Source organism: Xiphophorus couchianus, chromosome 20 (assembly GCF_001444195.1).
Source record: "Xiphophorus couchianus chromosome 20, X_couchianus-1.0, whole genome shotgun sequence".
NCBI lineage: Eukaryota > Metazoa > Chordata > Actinopteri > Cyprinodontiformes > Poeciliidae > Xiphophorus > Xiphophorus couchianus.
Window position 1 is genome coordinate 21,102,306 of NC_040247.1, and position 25,131 is coordinate 21,127,436.

At 36.1% G+C, this 25,131-nt stretch overlaps 1 protein-coding gene across 3 annotated transcripts in view; it reads right to left on the reverse strand.

The window, feature by feature from the left end:
• The window catches only part of cpne5b (copine Vb), a 127,467-nt gene that overhangs the window by 75,695 nt on the left and 26,641 nt on the right, over window positions 1–25,131 (reverse strand). For 2 of the 3 annotated variants that reach the window (XM_028003693.1, XM_028003694.1), the window contains exons 3-7: window positions 20,486–20,526; window positions 19,753–19,799; window positions 13,133–13,236; window positions 10,818–10,857; window positions 5,104–5,180 (exon numbers count right to left, since the gene is read on the reverse strand). In XM_028003693.1, coding sequence (XP_027859494.1) covers window positions 5,104–5,180; window positions 10,818–10,857; window positions 13,133–13,236; window positions 19,753–19,799; window positions 20,486–20,526 — 309 coding nt within the window. Of the gene's footprint in view, window positions 1–5,103; window positions 5,181–8,947; window positions 8,963–10,817; window positions 10,858–13,132; window positions 13,237–19,752; window positions 19,800–20,485; window positions 20,527–25,131 lie in introns of all 3 variants that reach the window. The other variant, XM_028003692.1, reaches the window with a different exon arrangement.

Consider the following 25,131-nt stretch of genomic DNA (forward strand, 5'->3'; position numbering starts at 1 on the left):
ATTAATCATCCTTCAATACTACATGAAACAAACACAAGCAGGGAGCATATCTACCACTGCTATGTCAGTCTGTGTATGTGTGTTTACGGCTCCTCCACCCCAGTGAAATATCCCTTCTCTCATGTGAAACACAGCATCTTGAGAATAGCTTAAAAAATTGCATATCTACAGTTTTTTTTTATCTTCACACACTGTTCAGAGTTCATATCTGTAATGTAGAAGAAGGAAAATGTTTAACACATCCACCAAAATCACACACTCATTCATCAGTCAGCTGAATGAGGCTGAGATGAACATTGGATTCATGAAACTATACGTATTGTTGTTGCGCAACACCCCCCCCCCTCCTTTCTGTCTCTACTCTCTCACTCTCGTACTTCCTCTTCTGAGAGGGGAGATGTGCTACCAGCTCTCCGTCTAACGGGTACGTTGAGTTTCCTAAATCTGCTGGGATTTACCCTGTCCAGAACTGAAGTAAACTCTGTTTAAGCTGGTTTCGAGAAACGATTCGCCTGGTTATCTGACGGCCTACATCCAGGTGTCCCACCCTTCTTCCCCCTGTGAATTAGCCAGACTGAGCAGCCTACAGCCAACTAGTTTCACAGAGCACACCTGTTAACGGTCGCTCGTTCTCTATTTTGCAACTTGCATTTGTTATTGAACCAGGTAGGTTTTAGTGACTCGGTCGAGTCCCAAGGATGAGGTTTTAAATATGGGCTACCAGCAACCTAAAAACATTTTCCACTTTTTCCTCTCCAGAATCAAACATCACAGCTATTTTACAACCATCAAAGAACTTTAAGGTGACTCATTAACTGAATGTCCACAACATCTTTAGATTTTCTTTATGCTAAATATTTTATTAGTAAGGCATTTTTGCAAGGGTCAGTACAGCTTAATTCAGTAGCAGAAATAATCAAATAAGTAAAATCAATCATCTAGTCTATCTTTCCCTACTGCTGACACTGAGAACTAAAAAAGGAAACCTTTGAGAGAGACGGACGGAGTTTGGTGTTTCGAACCCCAGACCTGGCTTGATGATGAAGAAGGTGTTGCAGCAGGAGGAAGACGCCGATCGATGAAGGCCAGGATCTCCGCAGGTCTGATGAGCCTCCTCTCCGCATGGATGCTGAGGTCACACAGGACTTGGTGCTGGCAGGAAAAAAGGCACCAGTTCTCCTTCTTTGTCTTTGCCTTTGTCTTTGTCTTCATCTTTGTCTTTGGGGTCTGAACCCAGCCGATGAGAGAAGTGTGATTCGAAGCCACAGATTGTGGGCCAGACGGGTTGGTCTCCATGTGCAGGACAGTCTCCGGCTCCGTGGCCCCGGCTCTTCTTCAGCTGCAGAGTTCTTTGTCCATCTCGATCTTGGCTCGAAGCTGCCCGGAGGATCCAACGAAAGGTTCCTCTTTTGCACCCACCTTATATAGGGTTCATCTGTCTGCTTAGACAGATGATCTCATATCCGTCACTGTCTTAAGAGACATCATGTCATGATGTCTGTGCCAATGTCTCAGGGTTGCTCAACCTCCTATGTCCAAATAAGGTGCTGATCATCTCTGCTCTCCTGTTAGTTCCCCTGTTTCCCTTAGCCTGTCACCTTTCACCTACCATCTACCTCCAACATATCAGTGATGTTTAATTGCAGTTTTATAACCTTTTACACCATTTCAAGTTCAATGTCAAAATCACATTTATATCACATTTATTTTCTTTAGCTTCTCTGATTTAGCATTCATTTATAATTTTATAACCATAACTTATTAATTATTCTTATTATAATCTTAATGTGAGTTATTACAGATGTTTTCTGAAAAGAAACCAAGAATAATCTATTATTCTAATTATTTGATACCAAAGTTACATTTGCTTGTTTTTCTTATAAGTGTTCTCACAAATATAAGTGTAAGTATTATTACAAGTAAACCAATATTCATATAAGTATTTTACTTTGAATCTTATCAAATTACTCAAAATGTTTAGATTTAATTTTTTAAAACTTTCATGCTTTAAAATAGTCTCAGCTATTTTTATAAATCTGCAGGCTGGAAACTTCCTCTTTTTCCAGGAAACCTGCTTTTCCTGTTTAATGACTCTCTCTGACTGACTATGATTTCTTATGATTAGATAGAAAAAAGTAGAATTAAAGCAAAGTTTGCATGAGACAAAAACAACACACACAACCAGATTTATTTTATTGACACTTAAGTCTAATGTTGGGCCTTGATGTCACTTGAGTGATTCATTATAAAGATAACTTTATTTATTATTACTGTTAAACTAACTTTATTGACACTTAAGTCTACTGTTGGGCCTTGATGTCACTTGAGTGATTCATTATAAAGATAACTTTATTTATTATTACTGTTAAGCTAACTTTATTGACACTTAAGTCTACTGCTGGGCCTTGATGTCACTTGAGTGATTCATTTTAAAGATAACTTTATTTATTATTACTGTTAAACTAAAATCTCCAGCATGGGGAAGTGGGATGAGCTCGGATTTTCTTGACAGTATTTACAGTCATTACCAGCCATAAAAAGTACACAGAACAAAGTGCATGCTGGTATTTCAAAGGCAGGCTTGCCCTACATATGCGACAGAAAGGTTGAGAAGGGAATCTTGTTTTAGCATTTTTGGCTGTGAAGCTTCCCACCATGGGGGGTTCTTCTTTGTAAGTTGTTTTTCAGATCGTTTTGTTTGTGTGATTAAAAGCTGTCATAAAAATACAGTTTAGCAGAGAGTTGTGTTATCTCTCAGCTGCAGAGTCAAATTGAAAGAAAATGACTTGTCAAGTATTGCATTTTGTTTTTGTTGAACCATTTCATACAAATTCTGAGTTTAAAATACATTTCAGCTTGACACCTGAAATAGCATTATTAAGGTTTATCCTCTCACTTATATTGATATTGCTGAAATCCCTTAAGGCAAAGAACAAAAATAAATCCATAAAAGGAAGAGAATTCAAAGTTACAACAATGTCCTTATCATTTTGCAAAATTGTCGGTGTCAAAGGTTTGCTGACAAAATATTTCCATTCGTTCAAAAAAAGTGCATACTTTAAATCTGATACATTTCTGACAGAGTATATAAAAACAATTATTTGAAAATATAACATTGTTGAGTAATAACTTAGGACTTTCTGCAAACTTGCACTACCAGATGCAACGTGGCACCAATCGCATTTTCTGAGTCACTGAAGGAAGTTTGGTTGAGAAAAGAGATTGGATAATTATTATTCCTAAATATTCACAATAGGTTATCTCGGTAGAAATAATAACATAGGATGATCAATTAAAGTGTGTTATTTTTATTATTGATTATTATTGATGTTTAAAACTGTCTAAGAGGAGCAGGCTTCAGGGCCATGAGTGATTGATTACACTGTTCAAACTTCATTCCAGTTTGATCACTGATAGTCAGATAACGCAAGACCATCTGTTCATGGGTACAAAGAAGCCTATGGCATAAATTACAAGTACTCGTAGCATTATAGGTGCAAGTCACTGAAATCGGCTTCCTTAATAGGACAGCTGAACCTTAGAGTTGGGGCGAAAAGCAAATTCATCTGGAGGAACGCTTGTAGCAGAGCCACTGCTAATTGGAAGGAGTTAGTTGAGGTTGTTCCAACATCTGACCAAGAAGTCTCCTGAGCACCTCAATTGTAGGTTTTCTGGGTATTTCCTCCTAGGAGACCCCAGGGCATACCTAAAATATGCTTGATATACAGTATACAGTATCCCTAATGGCCTGTCACTGCCTAGTGATATGCAGTACTTAGGAAGCGGGTGCTGCTCACAGCAGCTCTACTCTACTCAGGACAGAGCAGAGCTGCAGCAGGACTGCTTTCACGTGTGAGCATAAAAGTCTCCAATGACAGAAAAAAGTCACTAGATTTGTCATTAGTCACTTTTTTGTTAAAAATGTCTCTAGATATTGTGACAAAGTGGAAAAGTTGGTAACAATGTACTTCACACAACCCTGCTTACCTTTCCACTCATCCCCACATTTGGCCATGCCTCTCAAATCTTTAACCCAAATATTTCATGAATATTTAGTTAATATTTTTTTTTTGAACAGCTACCATTTTAGTGGAATAAACCCACATCAATGTATGTGGGAAACTGGTTTCTTATTTAAGAACATAAAAAAAATTCTAAATTAAAATTATTTAATCATCTCTTTAATCACAGCATTCTTAGAGTCCAGATCAAGTTACATTTGAAGACCATATATTTCAATTCACAAAAAGCTTACAATATCAATCAAACATATCCATTGACATACAGTAAACTTTGTGCAATTGATTAGGGGTTTTAAACAATTTGTTGGATGAACAATGAACAAATTATTGTACACAGCTCCGTTTTTATGAACCATTTGTTATGTGCCAGGAACTCTGTAATAACTGAGCCACTTAAGGGGCTGCAGATGACATACTCAGAAGCAAGTTGCATTGTATTGGGTTCAGCCTTAGTTAAACTTCACCTGAAGTGCACAATAGTCCAGGACACTAATGCTGATGTTGACAGTTGACAGATGTAAAAAGGCAGATCACAGGATGCTCCATTAACACTCCATTTTGCAGCGCTTGTGAAAGAGCACAGGCAGGAAAGGCGAGCTGTAATTTAGGTAATTTTGTTCTATGCTTCTTCCTTTTCTTTAATGACAATAATTATCTGTGGAAAACATCTGTAGATGTGTTGTCTCCTTCCTCACTCCTCTTTTCTGGTCTGATCAGTGTCTTTTCCTCACATCTCCGTCTTAATCACCCATGTTTATTTTCTCCAGCCTTTATTTAGACTCTCTTTTTTTCTTTATCTCATTCTCCTTCTGTTACTGACTCGGGTTCATTCCTCAAAAATTTGCATATGCTTCCTTCTATTTCTACCTATCTTTTAGAGAAAATGAAGCAGAGTTCCAAAAATTCACACCCAAAGTAATCCTTATGGCTGATTTAATACATTTCAATAGAAATCATTACGTTCGCTTCCAAAATATTTTTTTTCTTCCGTTTTGACTCCCCTTTTTAGCACAATAAACCATTTCCTAATCTCATTTGGACTCAGAGAGCATGAGAAAAATAGCATGAAATTTGTACTCACCCCAGTGGTTTTTCCAGTCGACTGGCTGGTGATCCAACGATCTCCCCAAGAGTGCAGAACATCTGACCTAAAAAGTCCTGGAGGGAAGCAAAAGGGAAAGTTGAAAAGAAAAAGGGAAGAAGAGCAAAATTCTGGAAGCAAGTAGAAAGAGAAAAATTTATGTTTAGACTTAGAGACTGACTTTCACCAGATTTCATGCAAGTGGCAATCTCTAGCACTGGTTTCTTCCAAAGAACTTGTACACTAGTGTTCATGAACATTTTGAAGATGAAAACCAAACTTTAAAATGTGCCTTGCACATGGTGCACATGATTCATGGTGTGACATTTTCTCACACCATGAGTGAGTGACTGATCAAAAGAGTTTTCAGTTTTTAATTCACCATGAACCTTTTAACATTTGTCAAGATAAACATTTGTTGTTTGGGGATTATGTGAAGAGGGAAAAATTAGAGTGGTTAACTTTTCAATAAAATTGAGAAGCAGAATTTTTTTTTTAGTCAGGCCTCTTTATTTTCCCATCCCTAAAATAAAACCAGTGCCTTCACAAGTCACATTAACAAACAGAGTCCTCCAGCGTATCATTTATTTACAGCCTGATTACTGCCGGACTTTAAAGCTCTTGGACATTTCTTGTAGACGATTAGTAAGCAAACAGAACCGTGAAGACAAAGAAGCACACCACACAGGTCAGGAATAAAGATGTGGATAGGTTTAAGGCATGGTTGGGTCACAAGCTGTATTAAAGAACATTTGCAATCGATCATCTGAAAATGGAACAAATATGGAAGAACTGAAAAACTATCAAACATGGCTCTTGACCTTTACTGAGAGGCTGGGTAGGTAGTGTGTCAATTAGAGGAGCAGGTACTTTGGAGGAGTTAAAGACATTGGAAACTCAGGTAAGAGAAACTCTTGTTCCACCTAAATTCTAGTGCAATCAAGAAAATAATATTTCAAAGGTCTACTACAAATTCCATCTATTGTTGGAAAAAAGTAAGTAGGACACAAAGCATGTGGAAGAAAGTGCTCTGGTTAGATTATGCCAAAGTTTAACTCACTAGTCTGCATGTAAAAGCTACGCCTAGTGAAAAACTAACACTGCTGAAGACACAATGCTCACCAACATTGAGGTGAAGGCATCATGCTTTGTGTGTGCTTGTTTTCAGCAGTACAAGCTGGTCAGAGTTGATGAAAAAAACTGATGGCACTAAGTATAGTAGGGGTTCATCTTTCAGCATCAGAGAAAACCTACACAGACAGACAGAGTTGTAATTCAATGGCTTAGATTAAATCACTTTCCTGCAGTAGACTTTCCCAGTCAAAGTCCAAACCTAAATTCAACTGGTAATATGTTGCATGACATGAAATGTGAGGTCTGCAGAGGCTTTCTATCAAAACTGACTACTTCAGAAAGATGTCATGGGCAAGAATTTCAGTCTCTATAAATGCTGGTAGAAACAACCTGCACATCTCTTTTCGTATTGCTTATCGGTACAAGTTGTGTGTAAATGCACACCACACTTTTTAGCATTTGTGGTGTCAAAAATCTTTAGTTCTTCAAAACAAATGATAATTTTTATGTATTTGGGGCAAGAGAGGCTTAGATGGTAGGGGTTTGTCATGTAACCAGTGCATTACCAGGTCAAATCCTGGCTCCATCAGTCACCACTATCACCTTGTGACTGTCCATGAAGAAGGGAATAACCGATTGTAGAGTAAAGCACTTTGGAGTACTCTGACTTGATAAAAAAAACTATACAAATGCTTCATCAAGTCAGAGTACTTGATGAAGTACTCTTATCCAAATAAAAATATAAAATTTTGAAGGATGTAGTTCTAATGTGAAAAAAGCTGGAAACAAAGGTCTGAGTATTTTGCAAAGTGCTGTGTCTGCTATTCCACACTTATTGTGTTGTCTTACTATTGATATTACTGTGAACTCCTAAACATTAAATTTGATGTGAAAAATTAAGGTTTACTGAGATCAAACACCACCAAAATCTGTTAAACTGACAGAACAATCAAAGGTCAAATGTAGCCCAAACACCTCCTGTAAAATATGCATAGTAATTGTTGTAAATGTTATTAAATATTGCGACTGTTAACAAATGATAAAGTGTCTATGACACTGTGTGATAATTTGGAATTCAGCAGCTGGTCAGTTGAAGGAAACTAAGTAATAATTGCAACGAGGAATGACCAAGAAAGGGAAAGCAATTGATGTGATTCTTCAAGAAACAAGTCCCAGTTTTACTTCTGACATGCCGCATTTCAGTTTGGTAAATATCTATTTTCTCAGTTTTCAAGTTACTCGAGTATGATGTGTTATTTTAATAGATAGAATGGAAACCTAGTCCAGGCCAGCTTTATTATGGTCAAGAGGAAAAGTTTTATGCTGTACAAAAGTGTATTTCACTCTCAAAACATGTTTTCCCAGGATGCAGAGCATCAGTTTTCTGCATGAAAATAAGTAAATAAGTGGCACCAAGTACACTAATGTGATAATAATATGTATACTGACCATTCTGGTACAATTTGTGGGAGCACTAGTAAGGGAAAGACGGTTAATGCCATAAGATGCAAAAATGGGAAAAATCTAAAACTATGTCCACAATAAAAAGATACAAATAAAACTTTCATTGTTAAAAATGTTTCTTGAAACCTTCACTGTTTACTCATGTGGGTGTCAAAAAATTTTGCCTATATGCACACGCAGAAGTTTAATATTTGCATAAATGCTTTATCTACACCTGCAAAAATACAGGCAGAGTAAAAACTGCAGTATGTTAGCTCCCAGTGGCAGAATCATGTAAACTCATGCAGATATCTGAAACCCAAGGCCAGGATTAAACAGTCCCCAATTCTTACCATATGAGGCAAAATAGTAAGAATTAATCACCCTGATCCTGGTGCGACCTTAAATAAAATTTTGTTCATAAATTTTCTTCCAACAAATGTAAATTCATATAAGATAATTTGATGATGAGTCCTGAACTACAACATGTTGTTACTGTGATACAGTCGGAAACAACCCACAGTTGACCTTTAAGCTTGTTTCTTCATATTGAACATCACAGCTGTTTCAGTGACTTGAAGTGAAAACAAGGACAAATATGTGTGTGTGGAAATAGTGAAACATGTTCTATGATAAAAGCATGATCAATGCGAGTGTTGGACATGGCTCGAGACTTCTTAGATAAATAATATTTTCTGTTGTGAAAGTGTTCAAACCCCTTGAACTTTTCCATAAACCTCCATGTAATCTGTTGTGGTTTTACTGTTTGACAAAATGTGAAAGACTCCAATTAGCATAAAAACTTTGGCAAGGCATCACATGTCCTTATCAGCAAAAGTTTCTCAATGATCACTTTAGAATTTAACAGGATAGCTGTAGAATCAGACTTGGAATTTGGTTTTAGTTTTGCAAGGTGAAGCAATCCAAACCAAAAGTCCTTAACTTTGGCCTTGGCAGGCAGGGCCCACTAAATAATTCATCATCATCCAGAAATGTTTTACATTTCACAGAAATCTCTGCTCCAGTCTGCCTACTGATTGTAGTCACTGTAAACTGTTGATGCCTGTAGCAAGTTATCATGGAAATAACTTTTTTTCTATTTATAAATTACAATAAAGGAAAAAAAAAAGACTTGACAGTTACATATTTTTCCCACACTGTGTCCTGTGTGTTTCTCTCTTGGGATTTGGAGATATTCAGTTAGCTTGCTTTGGTTTTCAGGTGTTCTGGCCTAATGACTGACACAGTCGTTCCCTCTGAGAGACAGATCATTAATGTGAGACAGCAGCCATGCAGTGTGAGTGTGAGAGGAGATGCAGGAACCTACATTGAGTTCTGCGGGCTTCCAGAAAGGTTGGGCGGCAGCAGCAACAACAACGACAGCAACAACAGTAACAACAGAGCACATCATATACCAAGGCACAACACTATGGCAAATACCTAAAAACTCCTGTTTAAATTGACACCATGCGGAAGAACCAAGACACGGAGCTCATCACAGGTGAAGCTAATGATGGAAAATGCAAACCCCTGTTATCCAAACACATCAAATAATCATTGACAATGATTATTTTTGTTCCAAACTTTTGTCAATGCTTTCTGTTACCAGTTTCCAGTCCTAAGTAAAAGAAAATCACAGCTCATGTGCTCCTAGTGATAGAAAATAACATGAAGTATAGCCTGTTGCACTGTTTAAAATGGAAACTCAAAATCAAAAGCATTGCACTATCAAAGTTTTTTAAAGACCCTGCCACTGCAGGGATGCTATCGCAACTCAAAAAAGACAGTAGGATAGGTAGGAATCTAAATGATCATTTAATAGAGGAGACAGTAGATTACAGTAAACACAAATGCCATTAAAATCTAAGCCTAACAGTGGCGGTTTTTGAAATGGGCAAAAGGGCTCTCTGCCCAGGGCAGCACAATGTCAGGAGCGCCGTGAGGCAAAAGAAAGAGGAAACTTTACAACCCATCACCCCCTTCCATGCATACACACTCACACACACCATCCCCAATGCTAAACAAGCGAAATTGTCTGTTTGCACCTTCTGTGTCATTCACAAAGTGAAGTGTGACGGATAACATTGACCTTTGTGTTGGATTCACAACTTGTGGTTCTGGGCTAAGTTCAATCATTATTTTAATGTGTTTTCAGGGAGCCTTGACTATCTCTGGTTGCATTGATATATAATCAGGTTGTTGGGTTATTCTGCTTACAGTACAATCTGAGATTCAACAAATCAACATGAACATTTTTGAAAACAAAAAAATCCTTTCAATGCTCTCACAATATTAGGAACACTGTATATTGAGATGAGTATAAAGAATCATAGACTGGTCAATCATGGATTTATTTATTCCTCAGTAATTCTAGACAGTTCAAAGAAGCATTTATAAATTATGATCATAAAGTGTGAACATGGCAGATGTGTTAAAATGACTTTTTACACTTACTTGTTAGATTTTGCCATGTAAGAGAATGAAAGTAAGATGAATTATTTTTTCTGAAACAGTTTTATGTGGTAAGGTATTTTGTTGTCTTTTCATAATGTTTGCAAGACATTGAAGCTGTTGATTTGAAATTTGTGTTCAATGTCATTTTGTTTGTATTTTAAGGAATACCATTAAGTCCTTTTTGTAATGTTTGTAAAGGATGTTTTTATTGTAATGTTTGGTGTTGATCCAAGGAAGAATAATCTGTAGTACAGTAGGGACTAATAGGGATTGTTAAATAAAAAAACAAGCTTTTTCTCTTAATGTTTCTCCATAGGACACAGTGAAAAATTTTTCTTTCCTTGTCAAATCAACTTTTTGTTTGGAAAAGTAGAAAGCGGGTCTCACCCAGGTCATCATTCATGCAAGAACCGCCACTGCCCAACAAGATTGTGTAAAAACAAAAAATTAGTTAGCATTTGGACGCGTGCAAAATCAGGCAAGTAAGGGGTTTGTTTTATTCCATCTTCAGGAAAAAAATAACATGCTGCAAGCAACACCCACTCAAAACGTGCAGAAAACAAAACAAAAATAATAATATGACTATTTCACAAGTTGACTACAGATTCATCAGGTTAAATTAAGCTTCAACAAGCACTACATTTTATCTGTGACAGAGCATTTCAAGCCAGTAGTTCAGATTTTACTCTAGATTTGCTTCAATTTGTCTGCGGTTCAAGGTTAAATTAAAAACAAGCACTCACATGTTTGGACAGGTCTGGGCTTTTAGAGTCCACATCATAGCTGAGAGAGAAAAAAAAGACCAAAGCAGAACTTTTAGTAGAGAAAATATGAACAAGTCGATATATTTAATTTAACATACTCTCAAACCAAAAAATGAAATGGAACTACAAAGGAGTGCAGTCGCTAGAAATAAAATAGGCGGTGTCATTTGTGCCATGTGCTGTGTTAAATTTTAGCCTTTGGTTTTTGTTTCTGAAATTCAAGGTAATGCTGTCACAAACAATCAAGTGAAGAAAAGAGACAACTAACTGTATAAAAGTATTATTTGAAACTAAAAAAAAAAACAAAGAAAAGAAGGCAACACAAAGACAAATGCATCATATTTTAATGTGCTAAACTGAAAACCAGTCTGTTTGAAGAGGTGACCAGAAAAGCATAATCAAATGTATCAATTCAGAAGTGGCCAAATGAAAAGAACCTGGATCTGAGTATCTTTTCAGATGTTCCCAATTGTGCTGCTCAGTAATTAAGGATTGGCTCAACCCGACCTTTATTTCCTGAGAGGTGAACCTAATTTGATTTGCATGTGAATATAAAATAATGAAAGTGAGGGAAAGAGAGTGTATGTGATGGCCAATATCAAACATATGACAGAAACAATGGATCCTTTTTTTTTTCAGTAATCAGGTATGGGTAACGTTGCATAAATCCTCTCATTTATTTTATGTTTGTTTTAACTGATGAACTTACAACAATTATAAAAATACAGTCAAACACTTTAACACAAGAGCTCTGAACTGAACGGTTTGCCCCATAATCAAGATGAACTAATCTGGAAGATGTTGTCAAGTGTTCCATGCTTTCTTTATATGTAAAGTCCGGTATTGACTTCTCATGTTAACATGAAGTCGTATAAAAAATAATTCACAACTAAACATATTTTCTCAGAGTACATTCTTCCTCTTTTTTGCTCTGTCTGTTTCATTGTTTGATGCACACTGTAGATGTTACTTCCTGAGGCTTTCTTTTGTAATTCATATAGATTTTGCCACTCTTCTGGGTTAATTTGTGAAGAACAATAAAACATGTCCATTCTGCAGATTCTCCCATCTGAGCTGTGAATCTCTGCACCTCATCCAGAGTGACTATGATCCTTTTGACTGCTTCTCTACTAAATGCTTACTTTTTCTTGCCTGTCAGTTGTCGTAGATGGCGACGTTTTGATAGTTTTGCAATTGTTTCCAGACTCTTACTACTACAATACTTTCCATTTTCAGGTGATGATGGATTGAGCAGAGCTTTGTAAGATGATCAAAGGTTGAGATGTTGTTGTATAACCTAAACTGGAGCATTATCCCTGCTTTGATCCTTGGCCTTCATGATGCCGTTTGTTTACTAATGTTCTCTAACAAACCTCTGAGGCCTTCACAGTACCACTGGATTTATAATGAGAACTTATTAGACATATCTAGACCATGACTTCTGAGGCTAATTCTTCCCCTGGTTTAGATTAAGGTGTATCAGAGGAAAAGGGGCTGAATAATGCACTACTTTGCAATGTTTAAACCAAATTTAATGTATAAAGATTTAATGTTGTAATGTTAAAAAAATGTAAAAGGCTGAAGTGGTTTCATTTTTACAAAACACAATATACAAAACCATAGTGGTTACAGGGGTGATTTATGTATGACTTTCAGTTTACATATTGTTTTTTTAAAAATGGTATCCAGCAATAAATATCAAGAACTGTCACTATATTTTAAGGTCAAGCTCATGTTTTCCTAAAGTCAGTCGTTCATTTAGTCTTTTCCCTTATCTGGAACTGGGCTGCAGAAGCATAATCTGAACAGTGATCTGCAGACCTCCCATTCCTCTGCTTTTAGCTTTCCCACTGGCATACAAAGGTGTTCACAAGCCAGCCATGAGATAAAATCTCATGCTAGACATCTTAGGTAAGGACATAGTTGGTTTGAGTACACAAGGTGTTTGAAAGACAATACCATATTGTTAGTTTTTTATGCTTTATTCTCACTTAATTTACTACAAGAAAGAAAATGCCTTTTTCAAAATATTCAACATTCAAAGACATAAAGTAGAAAATAACCTCTGCAAGTAAAACATCCAGCACAGACATTTCTATGCTATGAACCAGTTTTGAGGGTGTAAAGAAATCATGACTGAAATTTGACACATAAGTTTGAAGGTTTTGTACCATTTGAACATACTGATAACATGGCTTGCATTATCTTTTAGTTATTTTGGTTGGCATTCTCATCACTGATAGTAGACATAAAAGAGAAGAAGAAGACAGAACAGAAGATTATAAATAACTCACAAGTCAAAGCGGAGATTCTGTTTCTCCTCAAAAAAGTAGTCCAAGATGTACTTTCTAACAAAGTCGGGGTTTAGGGTGTTGTCTATCACCTCCGTCCTGCCGAACTATGAAGGGAAAAAATAGTTGAAAGTCAGGTGACAGAAATGATGAATGGATACAAAAGAAAACTGGAAAAACAAAATAGTAACAAAACCTTTGTGGTATTAAATCAGGCCTTATTATCAGTGGCTGCTGTGCAAAAAAAGCTAGTTTTCCTTTAATTCCCGTATCCCCACCTTTATCCCTAATTACAAAAAGATAACCCACTCATCAAAGCCCTACAGGAAGCAAGAGATAAGCAAAAGATCCTGTGAAAATGTGTAGGCAGAGATAAAAAGAGTCTAGGAATAAAAATGGCATAGGAAGCACAAAGAGTGGGCAGAAGAAAAGGGGGTATTACTCAAAACTAGGAGCTTTGGACAGAAAAGGTAAGAGGATGGGGTGGAAACAGCAGAGGTGGAGAAGAGTAGTGATTAAGGCTTCCTAATTAGCGGGATTTTCCCTTCCAAGTTGCAAAACGAAGGAAAATATGGCAAGAAAACGCTTTTAAAATGACATAAACCTTGCATGCTTAAACACAATTAGTTAGAGCAGAGTTTCACAGGAGATGGTATCAAGCACACAGAATATTATTGCAGAAATTTTATATAGAACTTGATCAAGAAATGTGCTACATGAAAAATGCTTACCACATTCTGTTGTATACAGACAAGTGTCTGTATATGTACATGTATATATACAGACTTTCTTTTCTTTTCAAAGTTAATGGGTGTGGCTTGTAATCAGGTGTGCTCAATAGACTGGAAATTACGGTAACCTGTTTTTCCACCCAATGGTGGTGAAATTGATCACTGTTGGATGTTAATGAGGATTTTTCACTTATTGCAGTAAAAACGCCGACAGTATAAACTCTGGGCACTTAGGAGAAAATGACACATTGTTTACTATCTCCTTGCTTGGTTAAATACCTCTTTTTCCAAAGAACCCACTAACTGAATCGCATAAGTGGGAGACGGAAATAAAAGGCAGAAATTGAATCTGTGCTGCACCTTGAATCTCCAAGAGACCCCGAGGTGTTGATGAAGCTGTGAGCACATGTTAGTAAAGAGGCGGGTGATGGTTAAAGATGAGTTCTGTAATGTGATTTCCCCACTGAGTGGAGGAGACAATACTGTTCTGCAGAGTTCATTAGATGCCGCTTGACTGCAGGAGTTGGCTAATGAGAATCTGGCATGGAGTCCCTCAGTTTTCACCCTCACTATCACACCCCTACACAAATTGAATCTCCACAGATGTGTTGCACATGTGTCTAACTTGGCTAACTGAACTCTTCAGGCAACAGTTAGATTTACAGTGTCTGATATTAGAATGTGAATATCCAAAAACACTGTCACACTGTGGGTGTTTTTTTATGTGTGCCCACCAAAGTAGGGCAATAAAAAATGCAAGGATAATTCTTTGCCTTGGTGGTGAGTCTTCAGTCCCAAACTTGACCAAAATTGTATTATCTTCTTCCCCAGAGCACACACAAACCACAGCTGGGGATTTGTGTTGTTTCTTTGACCAACACGGGATTTTACCGTCCTCATGGGTTGTTGAGTAGACGGTTGCATACTGCTGTGATAATGAGCTTGGCGGTTTCTTCTGCTTTTACAGGCAGAGGAAAATGACACTAGTGTGAATTAGCGTGAGACGAGCCTTTTTTATTCAGCTGTGGTCTTCACTTAAAAAAAGCTCTGTTGTGTATGCAACAATTGCTCAATATCAACAAAAAGAGAAACACACTGCAAACAGAAATAGCATTCTGTAAACCCCCAGGAATAAAAAAGCATCAGGAGCATTTTGGCTGGTTGGGGAGGAATTTTCATAGAGATGCTAAAAATGTTGTGTGTCTAAATGAGAAAAAAAATAATCCAGGGGTTAGCTTGAGCGTTGAGCTGTTTTTGTATGAATTTTAGACATAGGACACACAGGAATGTACACATACATTAAAAACTTAGGAATATGTTTATCTTTTCTGTAAGATGTATTTTAATAAATTAAATTTTTAGTGAGGAATAAATTTAGACTCCTTATGGCTTAGCCTTTTGGTGGCGGGTGTCAACATCTGCCTTCTGGATAGCTGTTTAACCATTTGGGGTGGATTCACACCAGCCCTGCTCAGTCCACTTTAATTGAACTCTAGATTCCAGATTTTTCTGTCTGTTTTAGAGAGGTGTGAATGTGCAAACAAACTCTAGTATGGACTAAAAAAGAAAACTCTGCTCTCAGTTCGATTGAAATGAACTCTGGCGTGGTTTGAATATGCAGATGCAAGTGGTGTCGGACACTGTTTTAAATGGAAGAAGTGAATTATAGTGCAGGACTTTGAGTAAATACTACCAAAACAAACGTGCATGTCTAGAGCTAGAGGGAGAAATTGTTTGTGGTCTTGTACGAAAGCCAAAATAAAATCCTACAAGCACTACAATCTGATGCCACGTCATTTCATGAAGAAGAAAGTTGATCTCATGTCCTCTTCAGAGGTTTTTGTGTAATTTCTTTCTAAAAATGTAACAAATGTTGCAATTTTAGTCTCCAAACCAACCAATTCTACCAGACTATCAGTCATAAAAATACCCTTAAAAGATCAGGAAACGTCTGCAGGTGCTTTGAGTTGATTACCGTATTATAGTATGAACCCATGAGTTTCCAATATTTAAGTTTTTACAATATTTACATTTTTTCAGACTTTCAAAGTCAGGTTTTTACAATCTGTGGTAGATAGACTGGTAGGTACTTTCTTTTTTCCTATGCGTTTGTCATGAAGCTGTAATTGTAACTTTTTTATCAAAGAAATGTAGCAGATAAACTCTACAGGGTATGCCAGTTAGCTGTGTGGGTTTAAAATGTATCAGCTATTAAACTGCAATGGAGTTATAAATATTTTCCACTGAACCAAAATTATTAAACTTTCTGGGGAAAATAGTTGCTGGTGGAGTGCCATCAGTCAAAGCAAGAAATTGCCTTAAAGTATTTTCAGACCAATCTCAAGCAGGGTACTGTGGTGTATGGGGTAATGTCCATCTGTAAAAAAAAAAAAAAAAAAGACCAGAGGGCATACACAAATCTTGGTAATTTAAGATAAGCCAAAAAGGATACACATAACCTTTATCAAGAATCTGCTGCATGAACTACCTCCTGGAGGAAATGTAAATAGTCATTTGTTGTGGCCGAGACTTGACCTGTGAGCTGCAGGTGCCGTCAGAAAATACTTTGCTTTACAGTGCCTTGAGAAAGTATTCTTACCTCTTGACCTTTTTCACTTTTGTGATAAAGATTATTGGTGAAAGACGGAGAAATTATTATTTTATGTGACGTTCATTTAAATTGTCTTTCTTACTCTGACACCACTAAATAAAATCCAGAAATCAGTATGTACCTAATTAGTAAATAGAAATTCAGCTGTTCTTTGTCAATTGCATCTCCAAAGGTAGTGAAAGGTAGCTATACAAAGTATTCACTCAGAAATGCAGAATACACATGCATCCCATAATAAGCTTTTATTTACAAAAAGAAAAAAATATTAATCAAATCATAGAAATTGATTTGATTAACTTCAATAAAACACTTTGCAGTTACGTCACAAAATGTAAAGAAGTTTGAGTGGTAAAACTGCCTTTGGGAGGCACCACATTTCCTGAATTAGATGTGTTCACTGTCATTTGTCAAAACTGCGTTGTTAGTGATACAAGGCATTTTCCTTAAAAATCCAATTAGGAATTCAAAGGTGTTGTAAAGAATAGTGTGAAGTTATTTTGACCTTACATAAAATGAAATGCTTAAAATGTATTATGTCCTTTTAATTATGTGATACATTACCTGAACTGAAAAGAGTGGGTGGAAAGAAGAAAAGTTTTAGCAGTGGAATCTACATCTTTTTACATAAATGCATTAAAGAATGCATAGGTTATGCTAAAGCTACACTTGAAACAAAGCCTACACACATACAGTCATCTATTAATTGTAATTAAACATTTGAGCAACAAATATGGACAATAAAATATCAGATATTTACATCTGGCTTATTTTAATGAGATAACATTTTCCTGTGTAAAATATAATAGTTTTATTTGGTGTCCTGTAAAAAAAAAAAAAAAGTATCTCTCACCAGATTGATGTTATTTCTGCTCTGCATTCAAAATAATAAAATTCAAACTAAGATGGCAATGAATAGCCAATATTTGTCCATAAACTTGGTCAAGAAGAAGTAGGTCACTCACCAGAGCAGTGAAGCTTGCTTGTGTTTTACACTGTTTGGATAACTTTGAGGTTGATGATTGTTAAAAGCTAAAAAAAAAATGACTTTGAAAGAGCCATTCAGTTCTTTAGCCTATTTTTTTGTTAGTTCTAAGAATGTCCAAACAAACATTCTGTATCAATGTTCTGATGAAATGTTTGTTACCTTGTGGGTGTGTCTTTTGTGGCAGCCATCTTGAGTTCCTGCTAGAGGAGGCCTGCCTCAAACCCAGCTCTTTTATAGGAAGTGTGGTGATAAGAGCTGGTGTTTGATTGGTTGAAACTTAAAGTAATTAAAAAATAAAATGACTTTTCTGAAACTGTGCATTTGCATACATAAGATGTTTGCCTGATGTCTTATTACTGATAAGTAATTTTTAGTGTTTACATTATGTATGTGAAAGTTAACTTTGTTTCCTCCCCTTCCTCCTTTCTCTTTCTCTCCTCCCCAGACTCTGGAAGGCTGAGGTAATTGGCCGATTTGAATTGAGAAGGCGGGGTTTGACTGCTGGATGTGGCATGAAGACTGATGGGAGGGAGGCTATTTTAAAATCTGCCGAGGTGCCTGAGAATAAATACACTGGCTTTGTTTGCTGTACAGCCAAGACTGACTGACTGACTTCTCTTTCCACAGCACACCTCCCAGTGTGTGTTCAAAATCACACAAGAACATATCTTCACATGTGAGTCTGACTGACCACATGTGAAATTTTACACATTAGAAATCACATGTGAGATGTGTCAAAAACGTTTTTCACATGGGTGAATAGAGTGAACTATTGTAGTCATAGTGACTACTCAAAGCATTTTCACACAAGGATTTTAATTCACTCAGCCTGACTCACACATGCACACCGTGATAACAAAGACAGTAAGGAACTGTAAGTTCAGTGCTATGGTCAAGGACTCTAACAATTGGCAGGGGAAGGTTTCCCAAAAGTGTTTTACATTTTAATGCACAACAAAATGTCCAAATACATTGTTCTGAAAATTACACATGTAACCAAACAGAACTTGTGATGGACAATTGTAGAATGTGCTCTTCACCTCTCTTTATCTTTTGGTTACTCTATGAATAATTATGAGATTGGTCACCTGGTGTCAAACAGACATACCCAAATTATACATTATGAGGCAACTATGGTTCTGTGGGTAGAGATGCTGTGATCGGAAGGTTGTAGGTTTGATTATAGCATCTTCCTGGCACATCTCAATGTGGCACTTAAACTGGCTATGTATTGGTGTGAATAGGTGATTGTGACTCTAGTGGAAAGTGCTTTGAGTGGTCAAAATGATTGGGAAGTCATTATATAAGTTCAGTCCATTTACATACCCACATAGTGTCTTCAAACAGCAGGGGACTGATTCTCGGGCCTAATTTTTCAGAACGTATCAAAGCTGTCCTATTTAACATCAAACACAGACCCCTTTTTCTTCACAAAAGGTAAATCCCAAGATGGCCTGTGCTGAGCTCCACAAAGTCCTTGGTGCATAACAATCCACAACTTCACACCTATACAGTAGCTCTGTTTCTTCCCTGTGTTGGGAAGCAACCCAACAGTGACAACCTTCTGTCACAAGATTTACTGACCAGAACAAAGACAGCCAGAATCAGCTGTTAGCTAGAGCAGACTTGACAGACTTGAAAGGTCTTAATGAAATTGTTGCTTCTTCTCATCAAAACTGATGTTAAAGTATTTTTTTCACAACTACTGAAGTTTTTTTTTTTCTTATTTATAACAAAGTCCCACTATAATTAAATACATAAAATAAGAAATACAAATAGGTATAGTTGCCCTCTTGTGCATGTTGCTTATGTGTATCAACTTTAAACCCGCCTCATTTCTGTTCCCTGGATGAGCAGCATCAATGTTGACACCCGCCTACATTATTAGGGCTATTTACAAGACAAACAAACAAATAGATCATTTGACAAAGAGAGAACTGGTGCTAATACTAAATAAGCTACATAAACTAAACAAGTACAATGAGAATAATATTAATCCCTCTATAGAGAGCGTTTTAGTCCCCAAAATGCCAACATATTGATCATTCCCTTCATTTTTATTTTTATTTTGCTTTAAAGCCCCAATTAGGGGGATGTTTCTCTGACATTTTCAGAAAAATGATGCTTGAGAAGCTTTAATAAATCGGTATAATAAACTGCTGTAAGCCCACAGTGAAACAGCTACCGAAATGATATGTCTTACCCAAAGTACTGCAGCTTAATTAGAAAGGATTAATTTCTTTTTCTTTTTTCATTTTTTGCTTTGACGTATGTGTGTGATAGGATGTACACTCACCTCTCTCCACTGTTTGGTTTCAACACCCTGCGTATACAGTACGCACACTGTGGGGTGAAAAAAGTACAAAACAGCAATAAAAATAATACATTTTGTGCAGGATACATGGGAAACAAAACAGAGAGAAAGACCAAATAAAAAATACAGCCAGTTCAAACAAAGTGGTAATATAAGAAGTTGAACTCAAGTAATAGCTCTTGAAGTAAAACAAAGATTTTCAAAAATGACAGGACGCCAAAACCTTTAACCTGCAGTATGCAATTTTTATAAAAGAAAAAAAAAGAAGTCTTCAAAATTATAATTATGTTGTGACAATAGAAGATAAGACATACAATCTGTGAAAAAAACTAATTATTTTCCTTTCTCTTAGTGGTAATGTTGTCATTTTCACAAATACACACCAAAGACAGTGGCTTTTTCTTAGCTTTAGCTTAGCTTTTTCTGCTAAGATAAGTTGTTTCTCTGCCATTATCACATTGAGCAGCACGTACACAAACATGATTGAAAACTTCATCCTGGCTCTGATTGGTTGTTTTTCACATGGGAGCGATGCTCGATCTTTTCACACATTATGTCTCATACCATACTGTCACAACTTGGTTATAGTGTTAACAAATATGTAAAAAAAAAAAATAAAATAAATAAAGTTACAAACATAGAAAGAAACAATATGAAAAAGGCCATACAACACAAGAATCTGACAGAAACATTGTTGTCTTTATGAAATACTTACTAGGATCGGACTTTGAGAAGGTGTCTTTATCCAGCAGATTTCTGGTAGAAAAAGAAAAGATAATTGAAACAGTTCATACTCATTCTGGGTAAGTAAGTAATTAAAGGTTAGTTTGTGAAACAAAGATGTATTTAAGATCAGAAAATCTGAAAAGCTTCTAATTTTTACTTTTAATGGCATTTATTGCTATTTTTGGTTATTGTAAAACGTCTAAAATTCAAATCCTGCATAAAACTTGACTGATAGGCATCTATTCTCATGTTTACCAAACAAACAAAAAACACAGATCGTAAGAAAATGATCTAAGAACAATATGGTAATCTGGAACACACGTGTAAATTTGTTGTGTATGCAAGAGAGGAAAGAAAAGTATAGCTCCATAAAGTCATTCTTGTTCTGTAATTCTGCCTCTTGTTCAACTTTCAGCATATTATCATTTGGTAAAATAGGAGTGTTTTCAGGCAGAAAAGGGGAAACTAATTTGCATGATGTATGGTTTTCATACTAGCTATTTGTTTCTCATCATTTTTTTTCTTTTTTTGGGGTCAGGCAGATGTTTTCAGTCATTCTGATGGTTGAACCTCTGCTGGCAATTCTGTAGGAGGAGAATAAACCTCTACAGAAATAATACATCTAAAGTCACGAAGCAAAAATGTAACTTGGAAATAAATTAAATGTGTTGAATTAGAGACACCACTGCTTTTCTTGGTCAAAATATAAGATGTTTTGTTTAAGGTTAGATTCAAGAACATATTTCCAAATAGGTTTGGAGGGACTTGTTTATTAATGTGTTGGACCAGCTCACTTTTCACTATTTCTCTGTAAATACTTGAGGCAACATTCCTTCAGATGTGCACAGTATTACACTCTGAGGGATTGTTAGGCTCTAAGATGTAACAATTTGTTAAATTGAGAAACAGACATGATAAAATCTTTTGGCACTGAAATATTTGTAAAAATCCATATTACAGATTAATCTTTGCATAGGGGGCTGGTTTTTCTGAGATGATGTTCTAGGTAAGCCTTATCTTTTGCTCCACAATATTAAAATGTGATCATTATTCCAAAAAAAAGCAGTAACAATAATGTTTAGAATATTCTACTATTTTAGATTGAGAATGAGAAATGATTAAATGCAATCCAAATTCCTTTAAAAAATCCCAACTTGGATCCAATGCGTCTTTTGTCATTTTTCCTTTCACTTGCATGAAGGACACTAAACAATAATGATCTTAATCTTTTAGCCTTTGCTGCAAAATAAATAAATAAATAAATACTAGCATAAGAATATACACTACTCCAACTAAGAAGTCTTAGCACATATTTGAGTATGTAATTGATCCCTATTAAGTCTCACGCCTGCTTGACTCTGTTCTGGATATGTTTCAATGAGCCTGGAAGTCCTACTTAATGCCCTTTGAACCTCGATTCTCTTTTGAGAATCTGTTACAAGGCTTTCTTAAATAGATTTACTCTTTTAAAAATTAGTTTTATTTTAAAAAAAACAGTAAAATAGTCCTTTACTAAAGGACCAAACTGAAATTTGCAGTTTCTTGTTCATATTTTCATACAGTTCCCAATGTGAACTTAACAGGATTTTAATTAAGCAATAGTCAATTTAATTTTCTTTGTTGAGAAAGAAAACTAAATTTGTTAATCTAAATAATAAGTGTACTTAGACTAAATATCAGGCATTCCTAACTTTTGTTTTATTTATATGCTCACATATAAATGTATATTAAGAAAACTTTTACTTAAGAATAGATAGCTTAGGTTATGTTTTTCCTGTTTAGGGTAATTATTATAGAAATATTAAGGTTTAAAAGTGCAAGTGGGGTTATTGCATCCCTACTGGGTCCGCGCATAGTGTAGAAAGCTAAACACAGGTTCCAGTCAACCCATCCTAGGACTGCTGGAGGGTTAAAGTCAAGAGAAAAAAACAATTGGTCAAACTTAGAAAATGGGTGTTTTCTCCACGCTTCACAGGTACACCAATTACATAGACATGGGAGTTTCAAATTTGCATTATCAAAAAACAATTAGCACTTACACTCCTTTGTTTATCTTGTTTTACACATCCAGTTGTATGTAAAAACCAAAGTGTGTGCCAATAAGCTCATTTGTGCATTCATGGGTTACAAACTAACATTACCAGCTGCAACATTACCCCAGTAGATTGCAGGGTTTGACATCCTGTACAATGGCTTCCTGATTGCTGTTGTGCTTAGTCTGTTTACTCAGCTGATTTGCTCATTGCCCACGTAGTGCAGTAATCCTAACTGCACTAAATTGGGATTACTAACTTGTTTTATACATATTTTAAATATGTATCCCTCAAAAAAGGAATAAAAAAAATGGGTACATGTAGCTCTTTTTCTGCAAAAATGTGAAATTTGAGTTTTGAATTAGAAATAGTTCAGTCTTTGTCTGATCTTAATTCACATTTCCTTCATCCTTCAACTTAGTCTGTGCCCATATTGGAGATTTCTCTACCTCCATCAGACTCACTAGACCTTTTTATAATGTCTGCTATGGGGTTTCAGAACCTGGAAGCAATGCCTTTCTTGTTTTGTTTTGTTCACAGGGTCACCACAGTGACATGAGAGCTCTCACTCCAGGTGCCAAAGCCTGCTGGCTCCTCCAGGTTTTAGTTTCTGCTTCTGTTTCTTTCCCATTTCCTTTTTCCTCCATTTGCTATAAACCATCAGCTGTGCTCTTTCATCAGCCTCAGTCTGTTTTGATCTTTCAGTTGTACCAGTCTCAGTCCCTCCTTCACAGCTTTTAAGATCAAACTCTGTGAGTTGTTTCAAGTCAGAAAAGAGGCACATAAAGAGTTAAGGTATTGTATTTTTTGTCTTATGCATCACGTTCAAAACGTCTGGTGTAACTGTGATGGGCTGTGACTAAAGCAAATTTGTCAGTTTGACTTAAAAAAGAAATGGTTGGTTTTATTCGAGTAACATAGCTATCAAAAATTCCTATCCCACATTTTTTATTTTATTTGCTCCAATAGAGGCCATTTCAAAAGAAATATTTTAATTGTCCAATTTTTAGGCTCACATAATAGAATGTCTCAGCAGTTTGTTTCTGATAACTGGCAGCTTTGCTAAGTTTAATTCATTCAAGTTATATCCAGATAAAAATGTTATTGCATTTGGACTATTTCCAAGCACCAACTCTAGCAGCTTTCAAATGTGCATAAGCTTTGCAGTGTGAGGCAATAATTAAATTCAAGTCATGCTTTATTATTGCTGTTAAATTCATACAAGTTTTTCCAATGTCACATGCAATAGAAAACTGTTTATGGCTGTGTTACATCACAAAATAAAGGAGCAATGAATTCAGATAAAAGTTTTAATGAAAGTTTTGACTATTTCAACCAAAATGGAGCTTGGTTGAAGCTCCATTTTGGTAAATAGATAAATAGACCCCTTTTTGCTCTGTGATGAAACTCTAGCTTTAGAGCTCTTTATCATAGATAATCTAGAAACCAGATATTGTTCATTACTGGGTTGACTTGCCCTAATCAGTGACTTCCAGGTTGGAAATCTAAAAATATAACGCTTTTCTTCTCTGCACATGCAACAACACTCTATGCCCTGGAAGTTGGTCCAGAAACTAACAAGAAGGAAAATGTTTGTTGTCTTGAACAAACACAAGGAGGCTGCAGTTTTAGTATTGCTGTTTGCATCATCCCACTTATTAAAGATAATAATGAGAGTGTAAATTTCCCACCACATGATCATTTTAGTAATAATCTGTTACCGACTGCTCCCTAACATAGCAGAGTGATGTTGTCTATGTTCACAAAATAAATTATTTGTGACGTCTCACTGAAGCATGGCTAAAATTCACCTCAGTGCTCTTCTGAAGAATTGATCAAAATTACAAAAACTCCAGATCTGGCCCCACTATTCTGATTGATGTATGAATACTCAAGACATTCGCACTGATATTCTAAGACAATCGGTCATAAGTCATTCAAATATACACCTGACAGAGGATTTTAAATAGGTTGCTTTCACCATGGTAACAACCAGAGTGCTTTCTTTAAAAAACAGGAGCAATACCATTGAGAAGAACTGATGAAAAATAGTGCAAAAAGTTGTCAATCGTGTTTTTTAAAGCAAAACAACAAATTGGAAAAATGAATGTAGTGTCAACACTTAAGTCTAGTTAAAGGAATTGTTCTCCCTTTCTCTGCAGAGCATAAGCAATGCTCATTAAAGCTCTTCTGCCTCCCAAGTTTACTCCATTTTTATCTACCCTTACAAAACCTCTGTGCCTGTTTGTAGCTTGTAGATTTCTACAAGATGCTGGATGTTGACAGCATTTAAATGACTGAAACTTGCTAAGAGCACGAGAAAAGCCTAAAAACACATTTAAGGATGATATAAAGCAAAAACGTCTACGTACTAAATGGTCAAAATTTGATTGTGCTGAGGGTTTAATAAAACTGTTTTAGTGGAGATGATACACTGTTAGCGAGAAATACCTTAAACAGATGTTTCATATAGAGTCAAATCGCGTTAGTTTCTTGTGAGTATCCGGTTGCTAAGAAAGGAATCTCACTCATGTCCATAGCAAGTCGCTCTATTGATTTGGCATCAAAAACCTTTTGTAGAGTGTCCTATGCCTAAATGAAA